Raw genomic sequence first — 17,171 nt, 5'->3', positions numbered from 1 at the left:
ATCCTCTTCCCCCAAATGGATTAAGGGGGTATGATAATACACACAAACTAAATTATGATATTGAAATATAAAGAATTGCTAAATGGTTATGATTAAGAGCTTTGTTAGTTACACTTTAATTTACAATTATGGATAGTGAATGAATTTAGGTGAGGTAACATTCAGGCCAACATGAGTGTCATTTAACTAATTCTCCTTTTACATAGAATTGCTGATTTGCTTAAAAATGATGTTATTGCTGACAGGACCAAGGTGACATGTTGTGCTGGAAGATTTTAGGTAAAAAATATACAAACCTATAATGACAAGAAATCCCCTTTACTTAGGGTGACCATAAAAGAAGACTAAGGTAGTAGGTAGTAGGTAGAATGGAAACATGGGCAAATCATCATCTTATTTTAAAGTGAGGTACAAAAATCTTCTGATTAGTTGCTAAAGGTCAACAACGTGCTTGTTTTATTTACAGACTGGACCAGCCGTGCTTATCAGTGAACTAAATCATGTCATTTTATCTATCATCTGCTCTTGCACCAATTCTGAAGATGTGTGAGAATGATTCAGGGCAAGACGGGGCTGTTGTTGGTTGGTGGGATGGAGCTGTCGTAGGCCGGGGCAAGGCTGTCATCAGTTGGTCACAGTGGGGTTGTCATCAATTAAGGTGAGGCAGAGCTGTTGTTGGTTGGGGCACGTGGGCTGTCATCAGTTCATTGTGATGAGGCTGTCATTGGTCAGGATGGAGCTGTCATTGGTTAGTCGGAGCAGAGCGATGTGGGGCTGTCATTGGTTGGCTGGAGAGATTGTTGATCAGTTGGGGCATGGTGGGGCTGTAGTCGGCCAAGGCGGGATGGGGCTGTTGTCAGCCAGGGTGGGGCAGAGCTATCATCAGTCAGGGTAAGGTGGGGCTGTCATAGGTTGCAGCATGGCTGTCATTGGTCAGGGCGAGGCTGTTGTCGGTCAAAGCAGGGTAGGGCTGTCATCGATTGGAGCAGGGCTGTCACTGGTCAGGGTGAGGCTGTTGCTGGTTGGTCAAAGCAGGGCTGATGTCTGTCAGTTTGGAATAGGGTGGGGCTATCAATGGTGAGGGCACCTATTGAAGTCCGGGAAGTGGATGGGTGCAAGCCCACCCACATCTGAAGGCCCCTCCCTCAGCCTAAGGGGGGATGCCAGGGCTGTCGTCATTCAATTGGGACAGGGCTGTCATCGGTCGGGACAGGGCAAGGCTATCATTGGTTGGTAGCAACAGGGGCTGTTATCAGTAAGTTGGAGCAGGGCTGTCATCGGTCGGTCAATTGGGATGGGGCTGTCATCGATTGGGATGGGCCTGTAATCAATTAGGATGGAGCTGTTGTCAGTTGGGGCAGGGTGGGGCTGTCAGTTGGGGTGAGGTGTCATTGGTTGGTCGGGGTGGGGCTGTCGTCAGTCAGTTGGGTTGGGGTGTCGTGGGTCGGAGAAGGGCTATTGTTGGTCAGGGTGAGTGAGGCTGTCATGGATCAGTTGGGATGGGACTGTTGTCGTCTGGGCGGGGCTGTCAGTCAGGAGGGGTGGGGCTGTCATCAGTTGATTGGAGCTGGCCTGTCATCTTTCAGTTGGAGCAGGATGGGGAAGGGCTGTCCTTGGTTGGTCGTGGCAGGGCTGTTGTCAGTTGATTGGAGCAAGTTGGGGCAGGGCTGTTTTCGGTTAGGTGGAGTAGGGTGGGCCTGTCATCAGTCAGTCGGAGCTGGTCAGGGTGTGGCTGTCCTTGGTTGGTCAGAGTGACGCTGTTGTTGGTGGGTCTGTGCAGGTTGGGGTGAGGGTGCCCTTGGTCAGTCGGGACAGGGCTGTTGTCGGTCGAATCGTGGAAGTCAATTAATGGCTATGCAGGTGGTGTCTAAGAGAAGGCTTTGGATTCTTTGACCATGGGATGGTGTTCCAAGAAGAAGGTGTGCTAGGCAGAGACGGGCTCCTCCTAACGAAGAGAGGGAAGAACATCTTCACAAGGAGGCTGGCTAACCTAGTGAGGAGGGCTTTAAACTAGTTTCACCAGGGGAAGGAGACCAAAGCCCCGAGGTAAGTGGGGAAGTGGGATACCAGGAGGAAGCACGAGCTGTGCAAGAGGGAAGGACTCCTGCCTCATACTGAGAAAGCAGGACAATCAGCGAGTTATCCTAAGTGCCTAGACACAAATGCAAGAAGTCTGGGAAAAAAGCAGGGAGAACTGGAAGTCTTGGCATAATCAAGGAATTATGATTGGAATAACATAGACTTGACTTGACTGGAGTACTGTCATGGATGGATATAAACTGTTCAGGAAGGACAGGCAGGGCAGAAAAGGTGGGGGAGTTGCATTGTATGTGAGAAAGCAGTATGACTGCTCAGAGCTCCAGTATGAAACTGCAGAAAAACCTGAGAGTCTCTGGATTAAGTTCAGAAGTGTGAGGAACAAGGGTGATGTTGTGGTGGGAGTCTGCTATAGACCACCAGAAGGGGAGATGAGGTGGACGAGGCTTTCTTCCGGCAACTAACAGAAGTTACTAGATCACAGACCCTGGTTCTCATGGGGGACTTCAATCACGCTGATATCTGCTGGGAGAGCAATATAGTGGTGCACAAACAATCCAGGAAGTTTTTGGAAAGTGTAGGGGACAATTTCCTGGTGCAAGTGCTGGAGGAACCAACTACGGGCAGAGCTCTTCTTGTCCTGCTGCTCACAAACAGGGAAGAATTAGTAGGGGAAGCAAAAGTGGATGGGAACCTGGGAGGCAGTGACCATGAGATGGTCGAGTTCAGGATCCTGACACAAGGAAGAAAGGAGAGCAGTAGAATACGGACCCTGGACTTCAAAAAAGCAGACTTTGACTCCCTCAGGGAACTGATGGGCAGGATCCCCTGGGAGAATAATATGAGGGGGAAAGGAGTCCAGGAGAGCTGGCTGTATTTTAGAGAATCCTTATTGAGGTTGCAGGAACAAATCATCCCAATGTGTAGAAAGAATAGTAAATATGGCAGGCAACTAGCTTGGCTTAACAGTGAAATCCTTGCTGATCTTAAACGCAGAAAAGAAGCTTACAAGAAGTGGAAGATTGAACAAGTGACCAGGGAGGAGTATAAAAATATTGCTCAGGCATGCAGGAGTGAAATCAGGAAGGCCAAATCACACTTGGAATTGCAGCTAGCAAGAGATGTTAAGAGTAACAAGAAGGCTTTCTTCAGGTATGTTAGCAACAAGAAGAAAGTCAAGGAAAATGTGGGCCCCTTACTGAATGAGGGAGGCAACCTAGTGACAGAGGATGTGGAAAAAGCTCATGTACTCAATGCTTTTTTAGTAGCTCCCAGACTACTGCACTGGGCAGCACAGCATGGGGAGGAGGTGGAGAAAGAAGTGGTTCAGGACTATTTAGAAAAGCTGGGCGAGCACAAGTCCATGGGGCCAGATGCACTGCATCCAAGGGTGCTAAAAGAGTTGGTGGATGTGATTGCTGAGCCATTGGCAATTATCTCTGAAAACCCATGGCGATCGGGGGAGGTCCCGGATGACTGGAAAAAGGCTAATGTAGTGCCCATCTTTAAAAAAGGGAAGAAGGAGGATCCGGGGAACTACAGGCCAGTCAGCCTCACCTCAGTCCCTGGAAAAATCATGGAGCAGGTCCTCAAGGAATCAATTCTGAAGCACTTAGAGGAGAGGAAAGTGATCAGGAACAGTCAGCATGGATTCACCAAGGGCAAGTCATGCCTGACTAACCTAATTGCCTTCTATGAGGGATGAGGGGAAAGCAGTGGATGTGTTATTTCTTGACTTTAGCAAAGATTTTGATACGGTTTCCCAGAGTATTCTTGCCAGCAAGTTAAAGAAGTATGGGCTGGATGAATGGACTATAAGGTGGACAGAAAGCTGGCTAGATCGTCAGGCTCAACGGGTAGTGATCAATGGCTCCATGTCTAGTTAGCAGCCGGTATCAAGTGGAGTGTGCCAAGGATCAGTCCTGGGGCCAGTTTTGTTCAATATCTTCATTAATGAACTGGAGGATGGCATGGACTGCACCCTCAGCAAGTTTGCAGATGACACTAAACTGGGAGGAGTGGTAGATACGCTGGAGGGTAGGGATAGGATAAAGCGGGACCTAAACAAATTAGAGGATTGGGCCAAAAGAAATCTGATGAGGTTCAACAAGGACAAGTGCAGAGTCCTGCACTTAGGACGGAAGAATCCCATGCACTACTACAGAATAGGGACCGAGTGGCTAGGCAGCAGTTCTGCAGAAAAGGACCTAGGGGTTACAGTAGACGAGAAGCTGGATATGAGTCAACAGTGTGCCCTTATTGCCAAGAAGGCTAATGGCATTTTGGGCTGTATAGGTAGGGGCATTGCCAGCAGATCGAGGGACATGATCATTCCCCTCTGTTCGACATTGGTGAGGCCTCATCTGGGGTACTGTGTCCAGTTTTGGGCCCCACACTACAAGAAGGATGTGGAAAAATTGGAAAGAGTCCAGCAGAGGGCAACAAAAATGATTAGGGGGCTGGAGCACATGATTTATGAGGAGAGGCTGAGGAAACTGGGATTGTTTAGTCTGCAGAAGAGAAGAATGAGGGGGGATTTGAAAGCTGCTTTCAACTACCTGAAAGGGGGTTCCAAAGAGGATGGATCTAGACTGTTCTCAGTGGTAGAAGATGACAGAACAAGGAGTAATGGTCTCAAGTTTCAGTGGGGGAGATTTAGGTTGGATATTAGGAAAAACTTTTTCACTAGGAGGGTGGTGAAGCACTGGAATGGGTTACCTAGGGAGGTGATGGAATCTCCTTCCTTAGAGGTTTTTAAGGTCAGGCTTGACAAAGCCCTGGCTGGGATGATTTAGTTGGGGATTGGTCCTGCTCTGAGCAGTGGGTTGGACTAGATGACCTCCTGAGGTCCCTTTCAACCCTGATATTCTATGATTCAGGGTGGGACAGGACACTGTTGTTCACTGCAGTGGGCATGCGGCGATGATGCCAGTACATGGGTTTACCATGGTGCCAGTGGCTCCTGCTCTGTTTGCTGGTTGTGCCACTTCGGAGGGGTCAGAGGGATACCTGACCGGCCACAGCAGAGCTGCAGGCTCAGCCCATGCATGGACATAGTCACTCCCAGCAGGATGGGTCTCTGGAGGGTCTGGGAATGAAAATGAAGATTTCTTTGCTTCCTTTTCAAAAGTGACCGAGAAGCAAAGGAGGGGGGTGGCAGCTGAGAATGCCCACGGGCTTAGTTTGGGGGGCAGTGCCCCCAAACAGAGGTCACATGCCACTGCGCAAGCAGTGCTGCTCAGAAGATGCCAATTTCTGGGTCCTAGAGCTGGTTGTGCTAGCATGTGGCATCCCGCCCCAACCACCTGCACCTGGACCCCCACCCAAATGAACCCCACCTCCCCTGCTGAGCCCCAAACACCTTCACCTGGATCCCCTACAGTCCCATTGCCCCGGGAACCCCGCAATAAGCTTCTGTGAATCCAGATCTCCCACTGAGCCACCCGCACCCAGATTGCCCCACAAAGAACTCTCTTACCCGCACCTGAATCCACCCCCCACTACGTCCCTCCGCACTTGGATCCTGCTGCTGGGCTGAGCCTGCTCACCCACACCTGGACTGTGTCAGGGTCGGGTGCAGCCTCACTGCCAAGTCCCTGTCATAGGGTGGGGTGGGGGGAGGCTGCCGGGTGATCGCCCACCTCCATGTGACCAGTGGCCTGTGCTCCCCACTGCCATGTTGGAGCCTCCACATTTATTTACTGACAAAATTTGCAGAGTTTTAAAATATTGTGCACAAAATTTTTAATTTTTTTGGTGCAGAATCCCCTCAGGAATATGGGGTGCTGTGCAGCTGTGATGGTGGGACTGTGAGGAAGGTGGTGGGCAGTGGTCTATGGGCGGCAGGTGCTGGGTGAGCGGTGTGGCGTGCAGGGTGCTGTGCAGCTGTGGTGGGAGGCCAGCAGGGGAGGTCTCTGGGAGAGGTGGGGGCTGGGCATAGAGCTCTGTGGTGGAGGGAGCGCTGGGCATAAGGGTGGGGCACTGGGCAGGGGGGCGGTGTGGTGGGGGCCCGCCCTCAGAGGGAAGGGGCATGCGGCCAGCACAGGGCTGGGAAGACCACTGTGCATCTGGCGGCTGCAGGTTTGTAAACAGTGCCTGCCTGCTGGGCTGCGCAGAGCGGCGCTGCTTCCGCCGCACCGTGCCTCATTGCCCCCTGCCCGCTCGTCCCTCTGGAGACTGACCATCCCACCCCCCTGCACCTTGCCCCATGGGTGCCCACAAATATGTTTGGGGCCAGGCCTACAAAAAGTTAATCTGGCCCTGGATGAGGCTGTCACACTGAAGGCTGCTACAGAAGGAGCAGTATGGGGTGGGGGTGGGGAGGTGCTCGTGTAATGCCCTTGCCTAGAGAGAGATGGGGGTGGGGTAGCCAGAGCCACAGCAGGGGTGCTTGTCCTCCCCCTCCCCTCTGCTTTTCCTTTGCCCTCACTCCCTCCTTCCTCCCCCTCCGCCATGGTGGTCCCCAGCTGTGTGGCTTAGCCCCACCCCCATGCGAATCTGAATTTTGTGGCTCGCGGTTTGAGCCGGGCGGCTTGCCGTAGCCTAGTCAGTGTGTTGCGCATGCGCGGCTGCAGCCCCGTAGTCTGTGCCCGGCTCTAGTCAGTGCGGAAGGACCTTGGTGCTTTGCTGAGGTGAGTGGAGGCCTCCCCCCGCCCCACTGGCCTGGAGCTGGTCCGCGAGCCCGGCGTCCCCTCACCCCCCCCCCCCGACCCCGGACCCGGCCTCTGACCCCCGTGTCCCTGAGGCCGCTACCAGCCTGCGCGCATCCTGCGGGTGAGGGGCCGGGCGCGGTTGGGGCCGGGGGCCCGGGGCCCGCTGCCGGCGGAGGAGCTGGTAGCGGAGCTCGGTCGCTCTGGGTCCGGCGCTGACCCGGGCGCGCCTGGGCCGTGTGACTCTTGTCTCCAGTTTGTCGCTCGGTTGGTGTTTGCGGACCAAGCACCTGCCGCAGGCCAGGGGCGCGGCCCGGCCTAGTCCTCTGCGTATGGTCCCCGGGGATGAGTGTGAAGTTGGACAGCAGTGTTGGGTCTCTGTTCCCAGGGCGGTCAGACCACAGACTACCGCTGCCTTGCGTCCCTGCCGGGAGAGGACAGGCAGCGAGGTACAAACCGCGTGTTTCCAGCACCAGCACTTTTATCTGAGCAGAACTGCAGCTGCCCGTGGAGGGCTTTGCTGGCACAGCTACTCTGGCAAAACTCTTGTATAGACAGTGCCTGACATTCAGTCCTGTGTCTCTCATAAGACTGTGTGCATAGTCTGCTGCACTACTGTGTACATGGCACAATAAAACCCCTTTGCAGAGACATATTATAAGTACAGTTGTCTGCCATCTTAATTTTTTTAATATAGCGCATTAGTCATACATGATGCTGTCTAGGTTAATAAAATATGGTTCCTGGCCTAAAAAATCTGAGTATGACTTGTTTCAGGAATATAAAATGACAATAGACCTCATAGGAGAGGGAAGAGTATTGTGTGGCTAAGACACTATAAACAGTAGAAAAGAAACACTCCATGAACTAGTCTATTATATGTATTTAAAGTTTGTTGTGTTTTGATAGTTTCCCCTCACAAGTAGATTTCCTTCAAAAGGCATCTCAAATGTTGTAAGGAGGTATTTTAATGGAGGGAATGATTTTGCGTATGTTGTGAAGCTAATCTAGTATCCTCTTGTGAAATGTTTAGTCTATCAAGTCTGTTATATACATAGAAAACAAAATACATTAATTAGGACAGGAACTTCCTGTGTACAGCTCTTAATAAATTTCTAATGTATTACTTTCCTAGGAGAAATCATCACCATGTCATCAACTCTGTTGCCCAAACCACAGATGAGGGGCCTCCTGGGCAAACGTCTGAGAGTCCATATTGTAGGGGCATTGATTGCATCCCTGGGAAGTGCAATTTTGTACAAGGTGAGGTCTTATAATAGCTGTGAGCCCAGTTCATCTCGACCAATCTATATAGCCTTCTGGTTCAGGACTTTGACTTGGTTTATCAGAAAACTGCTGTGATGGGTTTCTCATGAGTATGTCTCCAGAGTGCTGTATAAAACCTTTTGGTGCTTCTCTGAGAGGAGGAGTTCCTATTTTACAGATATCCTCCGATAGTTTCTGAATGACCTGGCCGAGGCCACATAGTTGTTGGCGAGCCTTGGACTATCCCTAGGAGCTACACGTTGCACAATTTGTGTCTATACTGCCCAGTTAACATGATCTCATACCCAGCTTTTAGCCCACCTGGTTCATATGGGGGGGGAAAAAATCTGACCCACGTTTGGAAGAGCTTTAAGCCTGGGTTATCTTATCTGGTGGAGGTGGGGGTTTAGAATACAGGCTCCACTTTAATTCAGACTGCTTTTCAGTGAGGAGATAATCCTCCAATGCCTTCCCACAATTTTTCCTGAAGGACAGTCAAGTGTTCCTGCAGTTAAGTGGGAAAGAGTCCTAGGGCATCTCACCCTTAAGAACAATGAGATATGCCTGCAGACACACATGAGTGAATGAGGACACAGTAATACAGGTAGGGGTTTGCTGTGGGGATGTACACACCCAGGGTAGGCTAACATGGATGCCAGTCACTCAGGTTACTTGTGCAGTTCAGACATATCCCTAGTGCTGTGTATAGCTCATGGTGGCTCAGCCTAAGAAATTTAAAATTGATGGTGCTCAAACTGGTCCATGGACTTGCCTATGTTTAATGTAGGATATTTATTGAGGGGGAAGAGGGGAGAGAGACGGTCCTTGAGGAGGTCCCACTTATGAAGTTATCCACAGAATGATGGTCTTTGAAACGCATAGCTAAGCAAGATGGGCAAACTCTCTGCCCTCTGTAACTTAATTTGATTTAGGAGAGTCAAACATCTCTCAGCCATTTCTGGTTTCTTAGAGTGGGTTAACCCTTCTTGGCATGTGCATTGGCATCTGAGTATTTTGTAAAGTTGTTGTAGAGTATAAAATAAACATCTAGAGACTGGTCTCATTAAGATGAGATCTTCCTCTGAGTTTGCAAAGTGCTTAATACACTATGGATGCAACTGCAATAGAAGTAATAATGAATACAATAAAAATGCTATCTGCTGGATGTTCATAAAGGCTGAGAGCCACCTTTTCAACTAACTTTAGCCACCATTGAAAGCTAGAGAATAGTTAATCAGCCTTGATATCCTGCTTTGGTCAGAAGACTACCTATGTGCTCAGTGGAGTGTCTATCATTATTGTTGGCAATCTATCTGATAAGGTACAGTGGGCAAGGTGGACACACATCTTTGGAGGGGTAAGGACAACATGGTGAAAAAATAGAACTGTGGCTTAAGTGTGAGGTTGAAGACCTTTTTTTTTTAAAAGGATTGGGGCAAGGCCACATGAGTGAAGCTTTGCTTTCTGGGACCCTAAAGAGTCGTGCAGACAGAATAGCAGTAGTTAAACACTTAAATACCTTTAATACACTGAATGCATAACCATCACTTTTTATGTCTTAGGATGGCTTCATTGCCTTTATTACTAAATGTTTGCTAGATTTCTGAGGGGTGATATCTTGTTAAAAAGTTTCACTCAGAATTGATTTCCTAAGCAATCAAAACACACACACTCAGCAACTCATTTCTAAGTACATGGAATAACTGAGCCTCCAGTCCTCTACTAAACTTCCTTCTTGTCACTTGCCGCATGTACGTTTTCAGAAAGCTCTAGCTGAAGACAGCTATAAATATTAAGGTTTAATTACTATTATTCATCAGTAAAGCCTAGCTCTGTTACTAGCACAGTCAGAGGCTTCAGCTCCTATTGGAGATTTGAAAAAAGTCCATTAGAGTAAAGGAACAATTTACCAGGACATAGCTAAACTGACACTTGATGTATCTTTAATCACTACAATTTTTTTTTAAACCTGGAGCACCTGTGGTGGGGCAACTCTTTAAAAAATAAAGGGTCAGATTCTTGGGTATGTACAAAGAGCACACCACAAAAACTGGAAATGCAGATATGGCATAAATCTGTTTTGTGCTTTTTCTGCCTGGGGCTTGTGTTTGAAGAGCCAAGCTCCTCACGTAAGAGCAGTTAGTTTCCTTCATTGTTGTATCTTGCTTGGGCACAGTTTGTTGAACTGAAGGGGTATGTGTAGGAAGACTGGTCTTCATCCACTGTTCCCTTAATGATGCACACATGTGGCCAAATCCTGAAAATGTACAGGTGTATAACTCCATTGACCTCTTGCATTCGTCTAGATCTGCATGTATTTTAAACTAATGTAAAATATGCCCCGGTCTGGGAATATTGTCAATTGCCTTCTTTCCTAGCCAGCTACGCTCACAGCTGGTATGAAATTAGAGAAAGATGGGGATGGGTAAAGAAATTCATGTGTGGTATCTTGCCCTTTGCCACTGCAGTGCCCAATCAGATGATTCTTGAAGGGCTCCCAGATTTATATGGCTATTCAGTTGACTAAAAGATCCTATCAAAACAAATGAACCACAGCATGGAGCCAAAGTGTATGAAGTGTGTTTATATTAGGAAAAAGATGGGGGATGTTCTTTATGTGTGAACACATGGTAACTAGCACAAGGTAAAATCTTAGTGAAGACAAAGCAGTTTGTAGTGTTCACATGTGTTGGGTTAAGTACCAGGTTAATATTAAACTGTCTTGTCTTCCCTAGGATTTAATCGTGTGTTAATTAATGAGTATGAACCCACCTTTTTTTCTTAGTGTAGATGTGGCCAAAGTGGGTGCGTCACTTTGGCTATTTGCTTTGGCAGCCCCTTTTGTAACCTTACAGAATTGCTCTAACTATAACTCAGTTTTAGTAGAAACGATAGATAAAACTGCATCCCTAAATCACTTAACCATGTGATTGTCCATGGGCATATTAAAAGTTTATTTGTAAATCCTTTACGTATAGAACAATTGGCAGGTGGTGACAGTTTTTTGGCAGAAAATGATCACTTGGACTTGTGCACGTTATCTGACAAGGAAGAACTAACTTATTCCTGAAAATTTAGTAATGCTGTTTGTAAATCTGGTTCCAATTTTTAGATGAAACAACACAAAACATTTGTTTTGCCATCTGTTAAATAGTTCAGGATCTAAATCTGAGTAAAAGTATTGCTGTAACCCTCTAATATCTAACTGTTCTGTGTTGAACTAAAAACAGCTTTTTGAGACTGAAGTAGTGTTATATCAGGTGATACGGCACCACCAAGTGAATTACAAGCTTTCTGCATCTGTTATACAAATTTTTCTACTCTTAAAACTCTAATTCTCTACTTTTGCATTTCAGTATGGCGTGGCTGAGCCCAGGAAACGAGCATATGCAGACTTCTATAAAAACTCTGATGCCATGAAGGACTTTGAGGCCATGAGGGAAGCTGGTGTGTTTGAAAGTGTACAACCCAAAAACTCATAAGCAGCATATATAGGTAATTGCAAGATGCCTTACATCAAACTGATCTCACTAACTACTGTTTATATTGATACACTGGAAACGTCCCATGTTGATGTTTTTGATCAAATTCTACCCTTAAATTGACATCCAGTTAAATGGAGGTGAGAGTTCCTGAAGTTTAGAAAAGGAAAAAGGGTCTCAGTGGGAGCTACAGATAACATTTCTTTTGTTCCTAAATCTGCAGGGCCCATGATGATAAATGCAAAGTATTGCATGTTGAAGGGAAAAAATTGAACTACTTATGCACCCTTTGGGGGTAATAAATTAAGTGTTAACTTAAGGAAAGGACTTGGCATCATTGTTATCTCTGCATGATGCTCAGTTGTCAAAGTAATGTGTTAAGATGCATAAAGAATAGAAAATACAGAAATTATTGCCATGATATAAATCAGTGGTTCACTCTAACTTGCAATATTGTGCAGTTACGATAACCCTATCTCACAAAGGAAGAGACTCTTACATGAAGAATTTGGATATGAGAGATTTTACCTTTATAAAACATGATAAAAGTATACAAAATAATAGTATAGAGAAGGTAGGCTGGGAGATTTTTTTCTCTGTCTTGTAATACAAGAACAAGGAGACATCCAGTGAAAATGACAAATTCAGAACTGAAAAGGAAATATTTTTTTCATACAACTGTTTAGTCTGTGGAACTCTTTGCCATAGGATACTGAGGCCAAAACCTTCTCAAGATTGAAAGAAGGATGGGGCATATACAACAAGTATATCCAGTCATGAGAGTTAGTTGAAAAAATTAAGACTTGGTAGGGATATATAAACCCTCAAGTTCCATGGTTTGTTTGAAGATTGGCTTAATCAAGCTGGGGGCAGGTTGTTTCACCTATATGCCTGCTGCAGTGTTTCTTGCACCTTACTCTGCAACGTTTGCTTCTGGCTGATGGGGGGGGGGGGGGGATAGAATGTGGACTAGATTGGCCATGGGTCTGATTGATTATGGCAATTCCTGGTTTCCTTTGACCATAAAGGAGAGGGAGAAACCCAAAAGATCACTTCTTTTGGGGATGGAGAGAAACAGTGCATGTTCATGGGTCATAGAAGCAGCTTCCAATACATCCTGCTTTCTCCAGAGCTTGAGGAAAAGGGAAGATAACTGGCCACAAGCTGAATTTCCCTATTTAAAAAAAAAAAAAAGAAAAGAAAGTGGTACAAGGGAACATGGGAGTTCATGCCTTCTCACATATTTTGTAAATAGTAGCATTTGATTTTTCCCCTTAATGGACTTTACTGTTCCCTCGATATAACTACAAAGGGTTTTCTGAACAAAAAATACCAAACAGCTAATAACTTTGCTCTTAAACATCCCCAGAACTCTGCCTCCTCTCTTCCAGATGCTGTGATTAGAAACATCAGTGTTAAAGTAAGCTGTAACTTGGCATAAGAGCTTTTTTTAAAAAAAAAAAAAAAGCTTCTCCAACCCCAGTCCTGATTGGGGGTCTATATATGAAACTGATATTGATTTCTTCATTGATCACTTTCTTCCACTTCTCTTAAAACTACTTCTTCAAAGACTGATCAGGGGCAAGGACTTCTCCAGTCTTCCGGTGCTCAGGAATGTTTATTGTGATCATCACATAATGATTTGTCTTGCCTAATTATCCTGGCCAGCTAGAGTTTGACTTTTAGTCTCATTCAGTTTTGTTACTTGTTAAGTAAACGCTTCAGTACTGGACTTGATGGTGTTAATGTTTCTCGCTTCCACACACAAACGTAACATCAGATAGCAGCTGGTTCCCGTATAACAAAAAAAATGGATGATGGATGCTCCTCATATAGTTGTAAAGTACAAATGCAAAACAGAGTAGCATAGACTAATAATGGGATTATTGACCATCCTTTTATTCTTCCTCCCATTGGAAATTCTACTTTTTTTTTTAAGCAACATGTAAGAGCGTGGTAAATAACAAAGGGATCACTTTACCTTTGCACAGTCATACTTCTACTCCAGTTTAAGATCATAATAAAGAATACTGCTAATATGTTTATGTAAACTAGCTTTCTCTGGCACTTACATCACCAGTGCTTTGGTCAGGTGGCCGCCTTCAGGGTATTTTGAAAGGCTATTTGGCAAGAATGTCAGATCTGAGTATGGGAGGAAAAAAAGATGTAAGTTTTTAAAACTCTTTAATTGAAACTAAGAATCGAGCTTTGCTGTGCAAACAGAGCTAAAAGAAACACTTGATTACACCAAGAGGCTGTAAGCTTTCCAGTTTGCAAGCAATGTACAAAAGTCTTTCTCTGACCAGGTTGAGTGAACCTGTTTGTTAGAACTGTGAAACATTAACTAGCTCAAGGTTTTAAAGGGATTTTGGGATTATCCTTTCTTCATCATTTACCCAGTGGCATTAATTGAGAGAAAGTGGCACAGATAGCATAATCTTAATCTGTAACTCTGTTTAGGTAGTGCATTAGAAGAATTATCAACAGATGTGGAGGTGCAGTGCAAAAATATCCTCAACTTCTGCAGTAGGAGAGAAGCTGGTGGGGACCTGCAGTGATTGTAGGGTGCATATAACTGCCTAGGTGAGCAGTTCTCAAAATGGTGGTTGGAACCCCTCAGGGTGTCACGAGGTTATTACATGGGGGGTCACAAACTGTCAGTCTCCACCACAAACCCTGCTTTGTCTCCAGCATTTATAATGGTGTTATACATTAAAAATACATTTTTTATATGTTTAAGGGGGGGTCGCATTCAGAGGCTTGCTATTTGAAAGGGGTCACCAGTACAAAAGTTTGAGAACCACCGGTCTAGGTAAATCAGAAGGAGGGGGAAGAGGAGATACAATTTATCATTGCTGCTTCCGCCATCTGTAGAAGATTGCACCTGCACTTTCTGCCTATAAAGTGAATGGGGAAATCTCCCGTCCCCTCCAAATATATATATGAAACTGGATGGAGGTTCAGTTTTGATGCTGTTTTTGCTATGGACACCTGTCTTGTAGGAACTGTACTAATACCAACCTGCTGAAGGTCTGGATAAGTAAACAGAAAATTTGTCATAGGGTTTCCTGACCCATGCTGAAGATCTCTTAGACTATATCTAATACTGCAGCAAGTCAGTGGTTTGGACTAACTCAAAGATAGACTCTGAAAATCCTTTTCTCTCACCTCCCCCGCCCTCCCATTCCCTTCTCCCTAATTTTAGGGTTAACACAACTTCTTTTAACCTGCTGTTTTGGAATGTTTCTTGCAGTTACTGAAGAGGAAGTAGGTCAGTGGTTAGCATATTAGCATGGGACTTGAGAGACTGAGGTTCAATTCCCTGCTCTGCTATAAACTTGTGTATGGCATAGGGCAAGTAGGTAGGAGTAGCATTTCAAAGGGCTTTAGGCACTGCAGTGCTGAGTCTTGCAATGCTTGACTTCTGGGTGTGTTGCTACCAGGTGGAATCCACAGCCCCAAGGCGGGCACCTAGGGTCTTTTATAATGCATGAGAAGAGTTAGATGCCTAAGAATGAGACCTAGAAAAACTAGCATGCTGTGTAGGGAGCTGCTGAAGGTACCCAAAAGGAAATGCTGAGGAGACCTAAGCCCCATTCCTCAAAGACAGGTGACTAAATCTGCTTTGGAGAGAGGCTCTTCTCTCCACTTGCATTCACAGCCACAAATGAACTCTCCCCAGAAGTTACGTGTGTAATCTCTTTTTTGCCTTCTCCTGTGTCCCTGTCCCCCCACCCCCACCCCCCCAAAAAAATAGTGTCAGCAGTGGAGCCACTCTTACCAAGGCTGTTGCAGATGTGGGTTCAATTCCCCTGTCTATCTGATTTGGAGAAGGGAGGTTTGAATTCTGGTCTTTGTCCTCTCTGGAGAGTGCCTTACCCACCGTGCAGTGGGGTATTCTGGGGCAGTTCTCTGAATCTCTGCCTCTGCTCAGTTAATATTTAAGTATTTATACACAGTGGAACAGTTTCTACAAGAGAGATTGAGGCCTGCTGCCGAATATCCCATAACCCAGTGGTTAGGGCACTCTCCTGGGGTGACTAGAATTCAGATCCCTTCTCCCTCTTGGGTCTGGGGTGGCAAATGAGCCTGGGGGTCCTACAGCTTGTGTGAGTGCCCTAATCAAAAGACTAAAAGTTATAAGGGGGAATGGTGGCTCCTCTAGCTATTTTGGGTGGGTTTAGTTGTGCTCTGAGTGCCTACTGGATAAGACCCTGCATGTGAGAGAGCTAGTTTGAGGATTCTGCTGGGGTTTAGGCAAAAGCTAGGCATCTAAATTTAGGCAGCTGTGTGAATGCTCACTGGCAGATTTTTAGGTGCCACAGAGTTAAGTGGCAACTGAGTGGGGATACTGAGGAATTTAAATGCCTCAGTCCAACATTTAGGCACCACCAAGTTCTTTTGTGGATCTAGCCCGTAGCACTTTAGTTCTCCATTCTGTAAAATGGGGATAATAGTCCTTCCTTACAGGTGTTTTTGAGGATAAACACACACAGGCTGTGAGCTGCTCAGATACTGTGATAATGGGGACATAAAGTGTAGCCGTTCTGGTGCTACAGTCTTGCATGACTCTTGTCATGGAGCACAGCTGTGAAGGATTGAGGTTGAGGATGTTCAGTTTAATACAGAGAAGTAGTTTAACAAACTTGGATTTCTTCCTTTTCAGGTAATCCACCTGCATTCATTTATCTCATCTGTTGCATTCCTTTCTTTTTCAGGCTTCTTGCTACTTAGTAAGATGACTTATTTTTTCCATCATACACTTGTGCATTTATCAATGATGTGTATATAGTGACTTGTGAAGGCTGTTCCAGATCTTACTGTGTAGCTCTTGATTTGTTCCATGTTTCAATTTTATTTACCTCATGCAGTGTCATAATAAGCCATGAGGAAATAGTAGCAAGAAATTCCTCTAAACTACTGGCATAAACACTTTCCCTCTCTGTTTGAATTCATACATACTAATGTAGTTACTTCTGAGAGCTAGGATTGTCCAAATATATTAACTCATGTTTTTCTTATTTTGCAGATCATCTTCAAGGAGACTTGACAGCTTAAACTTGTTTCTTCAGTCAACTGTAAAATGTGTAATACACTTCAGTGGTGGGCATGCTGTAGTGTAATTCAATAAACTAAATACTTAATGAAGCTTTATTTATCTTAACTGATGACCTTGACTGTTTAGATGTTGAGGGAAGGGGTGGAAATTCAGGTGGTACTCTTCATATAATGCTAAAGACAAGGTGAGAGAGAAAATTGAGATCCTGAACCCTTGTGGTTACTAAAATAAGGACAGTATTGTTTGCTTCCTGGCCTAAAGTGTTCAATAGGCAACAGCTGCTTGGACAGCACTTGCAGAGGATTCCTATATATAGTATTTATAAAAAATTGAAAGCTTTTTTTGCTTAGGATACAAAGTTAAAATGTACCAGAGTTAAGGTTTCCAGGGCCACATAATTTCCCTCCTCCCCCTTCAAAATTCAACCTGTACTACTGAATGAGGCACGGATCCTCTTGAAAATGTGATCATGTAATTAAAGACAGCATCCTAATGAATACACACAAGGGGTTGCAATTAGTATTGCCCATGCAACCTTAATCTGGCAGTTCCAATTTTTTGACTTTCAGAACTCTTAAATAAAATGACCTTTTAAGGGGTTGTGGGTTGACAGGGAGGTGTGCACGGGAGAGTTTTGAGTCACTAGCACTTCCTTCCCTATCACATTCCTATTCATTG

The 17,171-nt window shown here is 45.6% G+C and overlaps 1 protein-coding gene across 5 annotated transcripts; it reads left to right on the top strand.

Moving 5' to 3' along the window:
• Positions 1-813: 813 nt before the first annotated feature.
• Positions 814-16,588, top strand: LOC120399498 (cytochrome c oxidase subunit 6C-2). 5 transcript variants are annotated; one of them, XM_039527796.1, is made up of 4 exons: positions 814-891; positions 7,822-7,949; positions 11,309-11,447; positions 16,464-16,588. In XM_039527796.1, the coding sequence occupies exons 2-3, from the start codon at positions 7,836-7,838 to the stop codon at positions 11,432-11,434; spliced, it is 240 nt and encodes a 79-aa protein (XP_039383730.1). In that variant the 5' UTR covers positions 814-891; positions 7,822-7,835; the 3' UTR covers positions 11,435-11,447; positions 16,464-16,588. The 5 variants fall into 5 exon arrangements, with proteins under 5 accessions (XP_039383730.1, XP_039383731.1, XP_039383728.1 ...); XM_039527797.1 differs by lacking the exon at positions 814-891 and adding an exon at positions 1,100-1,255; XM_039527794.1 differs by lacking the exon at positions 814-891 and adding an exon at positions 6,517-6,668.
• The last annotated feature ends 583 nt before the right edge of the window (positions 16,589-17,171 follow it).

Source organism: Mauremys reevesii, linkage group 2, assembly GCF_016161935.1.
Source record: "Mauremys reevesii isolate NIE-2019 linkage group 2, ASM1616193v1, whole genome shotgun sequence".
NCBI classification, from domain to species: Eukaryota; Metazoa; Chordata; order Testudines; family Geoemydidae; genus Mauremys; species Mauremys reevesii.
This window is presented reverse-complemented; position numbering and strand designations above follow the sequence as displayed.

Coding starts and splice junctions, on each gene's coding strand:
- LOC120399498 (XM_039527796.1), top strand. CDS start 7,836: ATGTCATCAACTCTGTTGCCCAAACCACAGATGAGGGGCCTCCTGGGC. Junction 7,950..11,308: donor GAAGTGCAATTTTGTACAAG/GTGAGGTCTTAT, acceptor TTTGCATTTCAG/TATGGCGTGGCTGAGCCCAG.